The following is a 16031-nucleotide window of genomic DNA, read 5'->3' as shown; positions in this document are numbered from 1 at the left end:
TCAGGCACTCAGAGACGTTAGGTGGTTCAGACAACGTCAGACGACGGGGACTACTGGAAGTTGCATCGCTTCCTGCAGGAAACTGCTCACTCATGCCTTAACAGTTTCTGTAACTTGCCTCAAGTTTAAAGAAACAAACCCCTGAAGTGCTTTCAGCCACAACCTCCAAGGCCTACTGACTGAGGATCCAGGAGCGGCTGTCTCATGGTCTTTCTCCGACAAGTCTGGGAGTACTCGTACAGAAATAGTTGAGTGTTGCTCACTCGCGGTCTCTGCAGTGATGGGCTCTCCCCTACAGCTTGTCCTCCTCTCAGATTCAGTCCTTAGATGCAGGCTCTCAACTGTAAAGTTCTTTGGTAACATCTGATTCATGACTTGGTTTCAACAGTTTACTGACTAAACACCCTCAGAGAACAGTAAGAACTGATATTGCTGCATAAAACTACGGAGGCACAAGTGGAAAAAACATTTCAGGACAGTGCTTCCGATGGCTGGCCGCAACATTTCTTTTTGCTTTCCATTTTAATAAACCTTTCCTTGTAGGAAAAGTAGGATATTTGTAGAAGAGGCAATGCAGTTATTACAGAAACTCAGTATTTTATCAGTGACATTTCCAGTGTTTCAAATTATACGAGAATGTGCACATTTTAAATCAGTGAGTTCTAGACATTTAAGAACACACTCTGATAGAGCTCTTTCTTGATTTATGGAGTAAGTGTATACTTGCAAAGTTAGCTAGTCTAAGGGCAATTTAGTTTTCTTGGATGACAAATCTGGATATACGTTCATTTAAAAAACTTCAGTTCCAAAACAGAACACTTTAGAAACTTAACAAAGGAAGCGATTAGGCTGCTGTTAGGCTGCTGAGCAGTTTATTTCTGCTTTGTGTTGGGAAACTTCTCAAACCATCCTGTCATCTACCCACCTGTTCAGGACTGTAAGAGTTTTCCCTGCATCTGTCTGTTCTACACCTGTATATACCTGCACTTTTCTTTCTTTGGCTATTTCTTTTTTATTTTTGACAGGCAGAGTGGACAGTGAGAGAGAGAGACAGAGAGAAAGGTCTTCCTTTGCCATTGGTTTACCCTCCAATGGCTGCCGCAGCCGGCGCGCTGCGGCCAGCGCACTGCGCTGATCCAAAGCCAGGAGCCAGGTGCTTCTCCTGGTCTCCCATGGGCCATGCACTTGGGCCATCCTCCACTGCACTCCCTGGCCACAGCAGAGAGCTGGCCTGGAAGAGGGGCAACCGGGACAGAATCCGGCGCCCCGACCGGGACTAGAACCTGGTGTGCCAGCGCCACAAGGCAGAGGATTAGCCTAGTGAGCCGCGGCGCCGGCCATCTTTGGCTATTTCTAATAACCCAGAGAGATCTAGGCTACTGTTTTTTTTTTTTTTTAATAATTCATCAAAACAGGTATCACTTCTAACACTCAAATTTCAAATGGTAGAATATCAGAACACCAAATGGGATGTTCTAAATTGATGTGGAATAAAGCACTGCTATATTTTATGACTTAAGCCAGAAACTTCTTTAAGCCAGAGAGTAGAATTATGAGTTTATTTGTAGATACATTGTAACCAACAGTCCATCAGTTCTGTGTCCCAGTCTGAATACTGACCATGGAGAAGTAGATGCCTTTCTGTGCCAGCAGCTGGTGGTGAGTGCCGCACTCCTTGACTCTGCCGTTGTGCAACACCACGATCATGTCTGCGTTCTGGATGGTGGACAGGCGGTGCGCGATCACGACGCAGGTGCGGCCCTCCCGGGCCTTGTCCAGGGCTTCTTGGACCACCTGTTGACAAGGCAAACAAAAGCTGATCCTAAAAATTGCGTAAAAGGGTTTTAACACTAATGAATTAAAAATTCTGTCCCTCTTAGTAAATCAACTTATAATTTCTCATCTTTTTTAATTTTTGGCCTTATAAGTTGTATTTTACATAACTGATATTATAATCCACATACGGTTATTCTAAGTCATCTTCATGAGTATTTAAACTTTCCAAGTAATCACTTTATCATTTACTTAACTAGTCCCCTGGAGTATTTTGTAACTTGCATTATTATAGCTAATGTACTACAAATAGGACTTAATGTAGTTTCCTTTTAATACTTGTTTTCTTTTAGAAAATTTGTAAGGAAGAAAGAAAACATTCTAGTCATAAAAGTACCACTATCTAAATGTTCGTGCTTTTTTCCATCCGTGTTCATGTACGTTTTCATGGTTGACAGGGGAAAAACGTGGGCTGTAAATATACCAGCACACTGGGTGGGCAGCCACACCTTTTCACTTTCAGTATCCAGAGCTGATGTAGCTTCATCCAGGAGCAGGATCTGAGGTTGTCTGATGAGGGCTCGGGCAATGGCAATCCTCTGTTTCTGACCTCCCGATAGCTGAGTCCCCCTGTCTCCCACTCTGGTTTCGTATTTCTGCAATCAGCCATTGATAAGGTTAATAAAGCTCTATTCTGAAAACATTACTAGTGTCACAATGAATGGAAGTTTACTTAACATCTGACAATTCTGTTCACAAGAAAAACATTTAGAATTTTATAATTTAAAATAAGATTGCTGTTGACAATATTTTTTTCAATTTAATAGAGCATTCATTTTCAAAATTAAATTAGAAAATGCCTACCTTAAGTATTCAATGATATTCTACAAACAGAAATTTGAGCAACTATTTTTTAATTCCTACCATTATCATAATACTATTTGATGTTACTGGAGTCCTAAAAAGTTTAAATAATACTTTGAAGATGTTTTTTAAACTTGAAATACTCAGTGTCCCACATACAGAATAGTTTTTCTCTTTTAAACTCATTAATTAAAATATTTACTGACATTTGCTATGCCTGGAACTGTGGGAAATTAAAATAAATGAATTCAGTTTTGTTTCTGCCCTGAAGGAATTTATAATCCATAGTGGGGGCTGGCACTGTAGCGTAGTGGGTAAAGCCGTCACCTGCAGTGCCGGAATCCCATATGGGTACCAGTTCAAGTCCCAGCTGCTCCACTTCCGATCCAGCTCTCTGCTACGGCCTAGGAAAGCAGAAGATGGCCCAAGGCCTTGTGCCCCTGCACCCCTGTGGGAGACCCAGAAGCAGCTCCTGGCTCCTGGCTTTGGATTGGTCCAGCTCCAGCCATTGCGGCCATTTGGGGAGTGAACCAGTGGAAGGAAGACCTCTCTCCCTCCCTCTCTCTACCTCTCTCTGCCTCTCTGTAACTCTGCCTTCCAAGTAAATAAATAAATCTTTAAAAAAAAATCCATAGAGGGGGAAAAATGCAAATACAGTACTCAATAAGGTCAAGTAAAGTACCACTAGAACATACTACTTTCTAAGAAAAATGAGAAGTAGACAGAAATTGTGGGTACAAGGTAGAAAGGAGACAAATGAAGGCAAAAAATCTTCATAGAGAAGTTTGGGATGCTTAGTGTTGAGGGAACATTCCAGGTTAAAAACAATGCAATGCAAATTTTTATGAAGTAAAATGTCATTTGTATTAAAAGTTAAAGCCTTCAAAGTTTTTGGCATTTACAGTAAAATCCAATATTGGATTCAAATTGTGCCTGTGTGTGAAAGGTTGGAAAAGCTAATCAAGGAAGATTTTAAAATTTGTCAGTGAGTTCTAATTATAGCATAATATAAAAGCAAAAATAATTAAGCTATATTTCAGGTAATCTGAAGTACAGCAGTAAGTGCCTGCATTAAAAAAAAAAATAGGAAGTTATCAAATAAACAGCCTAACTATACATCTCAAGCACCTAGGAAAACAAAACAAACCCAAAGTCATTAGAAGGAAAGAAAGAATAAATATTGGAAATTTTAAAAAAATGAAATGAATTATTCATTGCATTTTCACTCTCACCACTCTTATTCAATTAGTATGAATTTTAGCAGAGTGATTCAACAAGAAAAACCAATAAAACGCATACAAGCAGAAGAGAAAGGCTAACTACGCTTGTTTGCTGCTGACAGGTTTTATGCATGCAGAAACCAGAGGCAGCTCCCAGAGACCACTAGAACTAAAGAATCTGAGACGCTGCAGGACACGAAACCAACAGCCTGAGATACCACAGCTCAGTACCATCTGTATGCACCAATGACGTTCACTGAGAACGAGATTTCAAGAGTAATCAAATTTATAGTAGTCACAAAAAATGCCTTGGAATAAATTTAACCAAAGATATGAAAGACCTCTACAATGAAAATTACAAAACACAATTGAAAGAAATAAGACAAAAATGGAAAGACCTCCATGCTCATGAATTGAAAGATTACTATTAAAATGTGCCTATTTTATAGATTTAATGCAAAGAAATTTACATATTTAATGCAACCTCCATCAAAATACCAATGTCATTCTTCACAGAACTAAAAAAAATTATAAAATTAATATGGAGGCAAAAAGACCCTGAGTCAAACAAAATCTTAAGATCTGGAGGTATCATAATGCCGTACTTTTTTAAGATTTATTTTTATTTGAAAGGCAGAGTTACAGAGAGAATGGGAGAGGGAGAGGAAGAACAAGAATGTTTCCATCCACTGTTCACTCCCCAAATGGCCACAATAGCTGGAGTTGGGCCATACTCTCTCTCTCTCTGTGTAACTCTTTCAAATAAAGAAATGAATCTTTAAAATAAAGAGTCAACAAATACAAGAAGAAATGCTCAATATGCACAGGGAATTGCAATCAAACCACAGTCAGATATCGTCTCAATTCAGCTTCCGCAGGCATTACCAGAAAGACAAAACGTAACAAATGCTGGGGGCGGTGCTGTGGCGTAGTGGGTTAAACCGCTGTTTGTAGTTCGAGCGTCTCACAGGGGCTCCAGTTTGTGTCCCTGCTGCTCCACTTCTGATCCAGCTCCCTGCTAATGTGCCTGGGAAAGCAGAAGATGGCCCAAGTGTTTGGGCCTCTGCACCCATGTGGGAGACCCAGAAGAAGCTCTGGGCTCCTGGCTTCAGCCCAGCCCAGCCCAGCCCAGCCCTGGCTGTTGTGGCCATTTAGGGAGTGAACCAGCAGATAGAGGCGCTCACTCTCACTCTCGCTCTCACTCTTTCTCCTTCTCTATAAATCTATCCAATAAATAAATCTTTATTAAAAAAAAAAAAAAAACAGAACAAATGCTATGAGGATGTCGAGATAGGATAACTCTTATACACTGTTGGTGGGAATGCAAATTAGTATAACCATTACTGAGAAATCAAAAACTGAAATCTCAGTGATGTACTGTAACACTCTACCAGAATGACAAAATTAAAAATAGTGCCAACAGTAAATGCAGGCAAAGACTCAGACCGCATCACGTTCACACTGCTAGTAGGAGTGGAAAATGGCACAGCCACTCTAGCAAGCAGTTTACCAGTTGTTTATGAAAGCAAGCATGTGGGGCTGGAGCTGTGGCCCAGCCGGTAGAGCCACCACCTGTAACACCAGCATCCTATATGGCGCTGGTTCCAGTCCTAGCTGTTCCACTTCCAATCCAGCTCCCTGCTTATGTGCCTAGGAGAGCAGTGGAAGATGGCCCATTCACTTGGGCCCCTGCACCCACTTGAGAGCCTTGGATGAAGCTCCTGGCTTTAGTCTGGCCCAGCCCTGGCAGTTGTGTCCATTTGATGAGTGAATCAGTGGATGGAAGATCTCTGTGTCTGCCTCTCCCTCTCTCTCTGCAACTCTACCTTTCAAATCAATGAAATCATTAAAAAAAAAAAAGCATGCATGTAATTATCACATAGCCCAGGATGTGCAACTCCTGGTGTCTACACCAGTGAAATTAAAATTTAAGTTCATACAAGAACCTGTATACTAGTATGTACAGCGGTCTTACAATAGACCAACCCTGCAAACAGCCCAGATCTCCTTCAGCTAGCAAATAAGCCGTCCTACGTGCCTGCCACGGGACACTGTAGCAGTGAAAAGGAATGGCCTATAAATACGCAGAACTCCAGGGATGCGTGCAAACCCCGAAAGCTTACACACCACGCATGTTTATATAAAGTCTCAAAATTGAGACCTGCACGGACAGATTTTGTGGGTATCAGCAGGTGCTGGGGGTGAGGCGGGAGGAAGGTGGGAGGAAGGGAGTACGGCTAGGACAGGGTCACATGCGGGATCTTTACGGTGATGGAAACGTTTTGTATCCTAACGGCTCTTGTGAATACATGAACCTACACCTGCAGTGTTAACTGCACAGAACTAAATCTGTTTACAAATGAGTACAGGCACAACCAGGGAAGCCTGAATCCCATCACTTTCAACATCAATATCCTGGTTGTGACAGGGTATCAAGTACAAGCTGTGCAACATGTTACCACTGGGACCGTGAGAGTCCCACGTTCCTTACAACTGCGTGTACATCTACAGTTATCTCAAAACAAAGAATCTGATTGTTAAGAAGTTCCAGAAAGGCTGAACCAAGCATGACATAGCCTAAATGCGGCCCACAACCCTGTCTGCAGCCAGACATACGGTGCTGGGGGCTCAGGGTCACCTCACCGGCTTCCCACTCTGCGTGCAGCAGACATGATGCACTTCCGTTTCCAAGCTGAAGTTGTTGCAAGACTTTGCTTGTACAACTTCGGAAACCATTTTGGGGATAGAAACTGTCTTCAGTCTATTTTGAATCTAGCTAAGAAGCAAGCAGATAACATACATGGGGTAGCGTCTCGATGAAAGGGTGTATGTTGGCGGCCTTGGCTGCACGCACAACTTCTTCCTGGGACACTGCCCGGCTGTTGTCCCCGTAGGCAATGTTCTCAGCAATACTGCAGTCAAACAAGACGGGCTCCTGGGACACAATTCCAAGTTGAGCTCTGAGCCACTGGACATTGAGTTTCTTTGCTTCTTGACCATCTAGGAGCTGAAAACCAAAGTCCACAAAGTATAAGGCGGCTTTAAAAGAAAAGAAGAAAAGCTGAGCAGTAGTTACCAGGCTGTCCGTGTGAGGGCCTGTTGATGTGCGTGGTGAGGCCATCCCTGTCTGCCGATGTGTATCCATACATATGCCGGCATACATACATAAAGGTCATATACAGAGGTCTAAGTGGCAGAACCGCGGCACATTCAATCCCGTCTTTCCACAGGCCTCTTGCTTCTTTTCTGCCCTCCTCCAGGCACCGTGCTGCCCTCTGCCACCCTCCTCAGATCTGCTGCCCCGGGACCCCAGGCCTTCAACTTGACTTTATCCCCTCTCCTCAAGCACACAGGTTCTGAAGGCTGGCTGACTTTGGTCCTGCGCCTCCCTGTCTTTCCCCTAAGAACTGCCAGCCTTGAACTTGCCCCACTTGTGTGTTCTGACAGCACTAGGGACAAGAGTTCAAGGAAAAGGAAAAGCCGCACGGAGCAGTGTCTTCGCCAGCACTGTTTGGATTGGCTGTGGTCTCCGTGGCTTGCAGGGAGCTCCTGGGGGAGCCTTGTGAGCTGGTGACTGAGAATATAGCTTTCTGCAAGGCCGAGGGCACAGTGGAGGAACGGACACAAGCCCAGCCAGTACTGACCTCTCGATACAGAAAAAAATTACCACTGTGCTGGCTTGTCTCCGTTTATATTCTGCAGAGAAGTCGCAATAGTGGAACACGAGATTTCCCAGAAGCAACTAAATGAGATTTGACATTTTGGTGCCTTGAGTGGGAGGCTCCCAGGGCTAGGTTGTGGAAGCCAGCACAAGATAATGGCAAAAAAACAGGCATTATCAGTTACAGCCAGGAGGCTAGACGCCAGAGGAAAATCAGTAATGAAACCCAAACAGGATAGGGCTGGAGGCTCAAGATCAAAGTCAGAAAGCCTACAGTTCAAGGTTTGAGAGATAAGGCGGAGCAGAGGCTGAGGGTGGGGCCCACAGCAGGCCCCAGCTCACCCTGGGAGGAGTTTGTATTTCACCTGCATTTATAACCCACCGAGCGAGTGCTCGGGGAACCAGCTGGCTCCCAGGGTCTGCCCGAGCAGAGGCTGACTTGATATTTGCCATCTTCTGAGCCAGACTACCTTCCAGAGTCCCGCCCTGTTGCCTCCATACATTCACACTTGTTTGGTAGGGGCGCCAGGCTGGGCCTCACAGAACGCAGCCACTGTGTCAGACAGGATTACAGGTCCGCACTTGTCTGTCCTCCATCTGTCATCAATGCTTTCGCCTAATGGCCTCAAATCCGGTTCCTGGCAGAGGGTGCTCACCACTGTTCCGCTCATGGGGTCGTAGAACCGCTCGAGCAGCTGCACCACGGTGCTCTTCCCGCAGCCGCTGCTGCCCACCAGCGCGAGCGTCTGGCCCTTCTTCACCTCCACGCTCAGCCCCTGCAGCACCGGCACGTTGGGCCGTGTCGGGTAGTTGAACACGACGTCATTGAATGCCACGTTGCCTTCGAACTTACCCTAAAAAATGTTTCAAGTGTTGCTATTGGTCTGATCATTATTGGAAGGAGTAGTAGTATTTCAGCGAAACTTTGCCAAACACCCAACAAGAGAAAGATGAAGTTCATGTTCAGTATAGTGCTGGTATCATTTACTACAGACTGCAAGTTGGCACATAAAATGCAGACGGAACATCAAGATACAGACTAATTAGGTTAGTGAGAGAGCTGTTATCGCAAATTAATTTCTGCTTCATTAGGGCAAACATTGATCTTTCCCAACTGCTGATTCAGAGGCTGCAGACAAGCCAGCAGCCAAAGGCTCCAAGGCCTGGGAATTCAGCATCCGCCTACAGTTTACCTGGACAGCACTCGCCGCACCCCTGGCAGCTGCTTTATCTCACTCACTGGGCACAGAAGCTTTCTCAGAACCTGAATCCCAACAAAGTCCCAGCACGACTCCGAACTCCTCATCTCTGCACTCGCACATCTTCCTGTACATTACAATGTGCAGCTTGTGTGATCCAGACAACACTCAGGTCTGAGTGCGCATAACTTCCCAGATCACTGTGAACTCTCATTGTGAACTGGTGGCCTTCTAAAATAACTTGGCCATTATAAAATGTGAATAAAGCAAACTGCTAACTACATTACCATGACAGAATTACTAGGTAACTTCTTCACATAGAAATGACTACATTTCTGTGTATTCAATTCCAGTACATCTGGTTTTATTTAAATTTTTCTGGATGTGAATTTCAAAATCCCTGGAATCTCCTAGAAAAGTTTTAAAATGTCAGGAAAATAGGCCAAACATTAGTCACATAAATCATCAACCAAGCTAAACATGAGGGTACCTCAAAAAGCTTGTGGGAAAATGGAATGGAAAGATGTGTGCTGTGGTGTAAAACAATCTTGGAATCCACGCACAGCTGTTCAGCACTACCCATCTTCACGACCCTCTCAGAGGCCCCCCACATGGGTCAGTGTAACCCTGCAACAGCAAAGCTTTGGGAAAGCAACCATCAGGCATCACGCAGGCAGCAGGGAACTCACAGGCCTCAGCCCCTCCTCGCTGTAGCTGTCGATCAAAGGCTGCCTCTCAAACAGCATGAACAAGTGGGCTGCAGAGAGCTTGGCTTTGGCGTAGTCCGGAGCAAAGGAGCTGGCGTGTCCGAGAGCCACCGCGCCAAACACGATTGCTGAGAACACCCTGGACGCAAGTGGAGGCGTTCGGACGTTAGCTTACGTGGTCAGCTTCGTGATGTCGCTACCTAGCCGTGTTTACCGTCTCACTTCCTTCATCACCCCCTCAGCCACGGCCGTGGAACCCCAGTCAAAAAGCATCTAGCAGAGAGCCAGAGTTTGCTTCTCCCCCGACTCGCCCTCCAGTTTCCTAGAGGAGCCCCGACTTCCTCAGGCCAGCGTGGCCTTCCACAGGGAAGTGGCTTCTAACTCCGTCTGACTGGTGAGCTCATCTCAGCCGGCAACTACAGCCTTTGTCAGAGCTGGGAGAACTCGAGCACCGTGGGTCACGGGAGCCTCCGTTCCAGACAAGGACCGGCACTTCCTGGTCAGCGGTGGCTCTCACTTCCCGCTGTGGCTTCTTCTACCCTACCACAAAATGCTATCAATCACTACAGGCATTTTTGCTAGGAAAAATTAGCCCTAACTAGGAAGATGTCACCGGCTCAATCCTGGGCAACTCTGAAGTTTTCACGGTCACTCATTTCCAAAGATCCTAAAACCACCTGATTTTCTGCAAAGTTGTCTTGCAATCACCAGTCCCCTGGACAGGTCCAGACCCCACGGTGCACAGATGGATCAGAAGAATATCCAGGGGTCACCCTTTGCCTCACTTCAACGCTCAGATCTCTGCCCCAGGAGGAGCGTGAGCCTCGTTACACAACACACAACCCGCGCCGGTGTGCTGCTAAGCTGTGGCTGCAGGACGTGTACCCATGCCTATGCGCAACCACACGGACTCCCCCTTCTACTCAGTTCCCCTATGCAGAGGGCCACAGTTTAAAATAACAAAGGCACTAGTCTAGGAGGAAAAAAGTTCTCTCAAACTTAAGGTCCTTTTTCTAATTACTTGTTATCAAAATCTTTCCTTTAGGGCCGGCGCCGCTGCTCACTAGGCTAATCCTCTGCCTAAGGCGCTGGCACCCCAGGTTCTAGTCCCGTTCGGGGTGCCAGATTCTGTCCCAGTTGCTTCTCTTCCAGTCCAGCTCTCTGCTGTGGCCCGGGAGGGCAGTGGAGGATGGCCCAAGTGCTTGGGCCCTGCACCCCATGGGAGACCAGGAGGAAGCACCTGGCTCCTGGCTTCGGATAGGCGCAGCGCCGGCCGTGGCGGCCATTTGTGGGGTCAACCAACGGAAAGAAGGCCTTTCTGTCTCTAACTCTGCCTGTCCAAAAAAAAAAAAAAAAAAAAAAAAAAAAAAAAAATCTTTCCTTTACAGAACTCTTAGGAAGGGCAAAGATCCTGGGATCTGCGTCTCCACGAAGCAGCCTGCTGGGACAGCAGCGCCCCCGGAGAAGGCACACAGGAAAGCTCTAGTACTAATACACGTTTTTTAAAGTTCTTTCTCCCTCAAACTTCTGAATCTACAATATTAAATGTGGTTTTACTACAAAGGGGTGGCAGTGCTGAGTACAGTGAGGCCCCCTTTAAATAGCTGGGGAGAGGGTTCGTTACCAGCAAGTACGCAGTACATTAGCAAAACCACCTACGTGTGTGGCTGCCTAGCTTCCCTGGCTGTAGCACAGGAGATGAACGTGCTGTCTTCTGGTTATCCAAAAGTTAACATTTCACTGATTTTTAAAAAGCAGGGACGATTTTCTTAATGATATTTCTCAAGATTTAAAAATAATAAGATGGCAATTCCCAGCTGCTATTTCCACTGGTCCCTCCCAAGCCACTCATAAGCTCCCTTGGCCTCCGCGGTGAGCATCCTACTCCATGCCGGGAGGGGCGCGCCCTCACTAACTTCCTCAGACGATCTCGTCGTCCTCTGGCCTCGGGCGGGGCCTGGCCGACACTGGCACCGGTAGAGAGGCGCCGGCTGCCGCGAGCAGGGCTGGGCTGGCTTCTTCACATCCTGCCTTGTTGGGTTGCTCGTGTGGCTTCTGTTCTCCACCAAAGACCACAGAGGGCCTGGGCCCGGGGTCTGCCCATCTTTCCCTCCTGCCCTTTCAGTGTGCGGGGATAGCAGCCGCCATCTAAGTCTGGGGGCGGCAGGGCCTGCTCTCCACTTCCCATGCCTTTGTCAATGGCCCTTAAGCAGACACTTTTTGCTTTGGCTTCCCGCTAGGCCGCTGACACATTTTTTCATCATTTTAATTTGCCATCAAAACTAAAGAACAGCTCTGAAACCTTTTTCACTTTTCCTGATTCCATTGCAAACAAGGCCATTTACCACCACTTGGAAAGGGCAGAAGTGTGCCAAACCATCTTACAAAGAGCGTCTTCCCTCTTCCAGGCCAAGTCTGTAACCTAACTGACCGTCCTCTCTAAGATCTGAAAGAATGCACTGATCACCAAGGCCTTGGGAGGCCCTAGAAGCCAAGGAGAGAGGGGCTGCGAGGTACATGGTGCCAGGGCCCCCTCCGGCCAGGTGAGCAGGCAAAGAGGCCTTGCCAGATCTCAGTCGAGCCTCCCATCCTGTTGTGCAGGCCCATGTCTCGGCCACAGGTCCACAGACATGTAACCCTCTATTGTAAGTCCGTAGTCGTAACTTTCTTCTTGTGGCTTATTCCTGCCCACATTCTACAATGAGAGCATTTGCTGTCTCCTGACTGGGGCGTGTATACAACTTCAATTATGCTTGATGACCATTTCTTTGGGCTTCATCTGAGTCCGCACAGATGGCTAAACCACACTTGGAACACTGAACTGTCATATCTCTGTGCTGCCAGGATGAAGACTACGGTAACAATTCGTCTTTTTCTTCTACCCCAAACTTTTGATGAATGTATTAAAACCCCATCTTGGAATCAACCTAGTATTTTTATGGCTACTTACAGAATAACATCCCTGAAGCGCATGTGTCCATTCACAATGAGGTAGGCACCAAATCGAAAACAACCAGCATAGGAGAAATACATAAACGCTTGTGAGATACTAAAGGTAATCCCGTAGATGTGCGCCTTCCGCACCGAGTTCCTGAAAAGCAGATTCGTACGTCTGTCAGTGTACTCACAGCACCTCTTCAGGATCCCTTAGAGCTATGTGGTAGAGAGTCCTCAGCTTATAAGTTTGGTCAACCTGGGTCTACCTTCTGCCCCCAACTACATTGGTTTGGGTAAGGGATTTGACCTCTTTCAGCATCAGTTTTTTCATCTGTATAATGGAGATGATCACTATAATGCAGAATTGAGAACTAAATTCACTATGATGCAGTTTTGAGAAGTAAATACAGTAAAACAATACAAATACTTAACATCCGGCCAAATGTCTAGCTCACAGCTTTCAAATGAGAGCTGTCATTAATATTACTATTCCATGTTAATACTACAAATTAACATTACACATTCGTATCTGACAATTCAGAGCTCAATCCCTGTGATGCAGCCACGGTTGTGTCAGAAATACCCAGGGGGCTGGTGCCTGGAATGCCCACATCCCTATTCATAGTGTCTAGCTCAAGTCCCAGCTACTCCACTTCCAGTACAGCTTCCTGCTAATTCACACCCTAGGAGGCATCAGGAGAGATCAAGTAACTAAACCCCTGCCACCCATGAGGCCTGGGTGGAGCTCCAGGCTCCTGCCTTCAGCCTGGCCCAGCCCTGACTGATATGGGTATTTGGGGAATGAATCACAGGATGGAGTAGCTCTATCATTTTCAAATAAGATGAAAAGAAATTTAAAGAAATCAAAAATCTGTATTTGTTGGACTACATTGAAAAATACCTAGGATGTCAACATTCTAAAGTCTGCATGATTGGAAAATGATTTAATATTATTATTTTGTCTCTTATAACCAGTGACCTCTTACAGAAAAAGTCCAATTTCAGAGTGACAAAGGCTTGGCCATTCAATTTTACAGACACACTTAAGTCCTTCCCTGAATTAGATCCTTCCAGCATCATATACAATTTATTTTGCACTATTTCTAATTATACCTCACGCTAAACTTTGTTAGGCCACTACTCCCTCCCAAAGAACCATAATTTATGTGCTCTCAAATTAAGACAAAAAGGATTTGACAAGAAAGGAAATTTGAAGTATTGTTGATTATGATGTTTTAACTTAATGTGCTGTGAATACAGTGTTAAAACACTTAACTTCCTGGAACATTTTACAGTATTACAGAACTGTAAATTAGGACCAAATCAGTAACTAGCTTTCTGTTCTTAACTCTGACATTTAAAACACACCGTAAGGGGGCAGGTGTTAAGATGCCCACATCCCACACTAGGGACCTGAATGTGATTCTTCTGTCTGGTCAATTACAGTTTCTGATTAATGTGGACCCAGGAGGCAACAGGTGACAGCTCGAGTGATCGAATCCTTCCACCCATGGGAAACTGAGATTGAGTTCCTGGCTCCTGGGGTAGCCCCAGCCTGGCCACTGCAGGCATTTGGAGAAGTGAACCAGAGAATGTGAACTATGTCTGTCAAATAAGTAAAAATTTTTTTTAAATATCATAAGGTCATGGGTATTACTGATATATATATATATGACATATATGTCAAACGAACAAAAAAAAGTAGCCACATAGTTTTATTATCAAATGAAGTATATGTAACTGAGGAGATAGAATAAATTGAGAATTTCAAGGATCTTGCTCAAATTTCCAAGCTTTCAAAACTATTATTCAGGTCTACAAGTCTCTAAGTTGTGTTCACTTCTGCCAGCATGAAAAGATATTCATTAATAAAATTAGGCTAATCCTCCGCCTTGCAGCGCCGGCACACCAGGTTCTAGTCCCAGTCAGGGAGCCAGATTCTGTCCCGGTTGCCCCTCTTCCAGGCCAGCTCTCTGCTGTGGCCAGGGAGTGCAGTGGAGGATGGCCCAGGTGCTTGGGCCCTGCACCCCATGGGAGACCAGGAGAAGCACCTGGCTCCTGCCATTGGATCAGCGCGGTGCGCCGGCAGCAGCGCGCTGGCCGCGGCGGCCATTGGAGGGTGAACCAAGGGCAAAGGAAGACCTTTCTGTCTTTCTCTCTCACTGTCCACTCTGCCTGTCAAAAAAATTTTTTTTAAAATAAAATGAGGCCTTGGTGGATACTAGCAAACACTATGCCCCTGGAGTTTCAGGAACCGTTCAAATATGAACCATGAAATCAGCTACGTGTCCTCATCCTCACAGCGGGCTGTATCTGGTCCTTCGTCAGAGGACAGACAGGCCGTTCTTCTCCGGGATATGCCGTGTAGTAAGTCTCCTCTTGTGTTCAGTCTGCACTCCCCAGAGGAAATAAAGGTCTGAACAGTTCCTAAAACAATGGTTTTCCTGAACCACCAGATGGTTTATGTGGCCTACATGATGACCAAATATTTCTGCAACCTCCATCCCTTCTAGTTCTTAGAGACCAAATCTTACTGTTTGCACAAAGACTGAGATTTGCAGTTTGGTCACATCAAGGAGTTCAGTGAGTTACTGAAAAAGGTCACCCCTATAGTCACGTCGCTGTTCTCAGCAGCAGTATTTTTATTTTCTTTTGGGGGCAATAATGCCGCCTAAGGAACCAGGTTCTCTGTATCAATCACTTGTTCATTACCTGTAAGGCCCACGCAGTTTTTCAACGTACATGGATTCAAATTTTCTTTCCTGGGTCAAGGACACAAGCGTCCTAATATTTTCTATCGCCTCTGTTGCAATCTGTAATGTAGAACAGACTTTCATTACAAGTGGGTGCTTCGATTTCTGAAACAGTAAGGATACATCTTAGCACTCCTGTCTTACAGGGACTGGCTTTCAATTCAGTTAAAAGCAAAGGCAGAACATGTTCTTCAGGACCAGCTCTATGACAGAACAGACACGTCTGGCTGTGGCAAGCACAGCTGATAAGTCTTCAAGTCTCCACATGCCTGGGGAGCTGGGGGCAGCAGGAACAGTGCCCTGAGCTCCAGGGGCCTGGCTCCACTCCCAGCCCTGCTCCCACGCAGCTCCGTGACTGGCATTAGTCACCAATGGCTGCTGTCTTCCTAGGGTGAGGTTCCAGAAGGAGGGATGAGAGAGTGATGATCTTTTCCCCACGCACACTCTCCTTAGAGAACCTGTCCACCCACAGTGCGATGAGAGACCAGCTACAAACAGGACGAGCCTGCTTTCCGTATTGGATTAAACCAGTGACACACACCCAGTGGATCTGTGTCCGTCACATTCAGCCTGCAGGACCACGAGGCAGGCACCAACCTGAGCGGCCCCGGGGGTTCAGCAGCCAATGTCGCCCCCTGAGGAGCCACCCAGGCTTGTGCAGGTGGTCAGGATGCACAGGACGAGGAGCAGGACAGGTGGGCCGAGAGCCTCGGCACAACACAGCTGCGGCTTCTGAGAGACTGCGGACAGAAACCTGTGCTTCCCTGTGGCCTTGTGTCAAGTCTCTCTTACCCAAATTAGCCAGAGCCGTTTTCTGGTTCTTACAGCCAAACCACCATTGATGACTGTTAATTGTTGAGGGCTTTAACTATTCTGTCTACATCGGAATTCTGCAGTTGAGTCATCTAACCCATCAG

General features: G+C 46.0%; 1 protein-coding gene across 6 annotated transcripts in view; it reads right to left on the bottom strand.

Moving 5' to 3' along the window:
* Positions 1 to 1531: 1531 nt before the first annotated feature.
* The window catches only part of ABCB4 (ATP binding cassette subfamily B member 4), a 69856-nt gene continuing 55356 nt past the window's right edge, over positions 1532 to 16031 (bottom strand). For 5 of the 6 annotated variants that reach the window (XM_089315855.1, XM_070059858.2, XM_089315856.1 and 2 more), the window contains 7 exons: positions 15074 to 15174; positions 12375 to 12515; positions 9407 to 9563; positions 8175 to 8372; positions 6658 to 6864; positions 2283 to 2429; positions 1532 to 1794 (listed from right to left, as the gene is read on the bottom strand). In XM_089315855.1, coding sequence (XP_089171981.1) covers positions 1591 to 1794; positions 2283 to 2429; positions 6658 to 6864; positions 8175 to 8372; positions 9407 to 9563; positions 12375 to 12515; positions 15074 to 15174 — 1155 coding nt within the window. In that variant the 3' untranslated portion in view covers positions 1532 to 1590. The remainder of the gene's footprint in view (positions 1795 to 2282; positions 2430 to 6657; positions 6865 to 8174; positions 8373 to 9406; positions 9564 to 12374; positions 12516 to 15073; positions 15175 to 16031) is intronic. The other variant, XM_089315857.1, reaches the window with a different exon arrangement.

This window comes from Oryctolagus cuniculus, chromosome 16 (genome assembly GCF_051225735.1).
Source record: "Oryctolagus cuniculus isolate XC-2025 breed Fujian yellow rabbit chromosome 16, ASM5122573v1, whole genome shotgun sequence".
In the NCBI taxonomy this organism is placed as follows: Eukaryota; Metazoa; Chordata; class Mammalia; order Lagomorpha; family Leporidae; genus Oryctolagus; species Oryctolagus cuniculus.
Note: the sequence above shows the minus strand (reverse complement) of the source record. Positions and strands in the feature narration are given on the sequence as shown.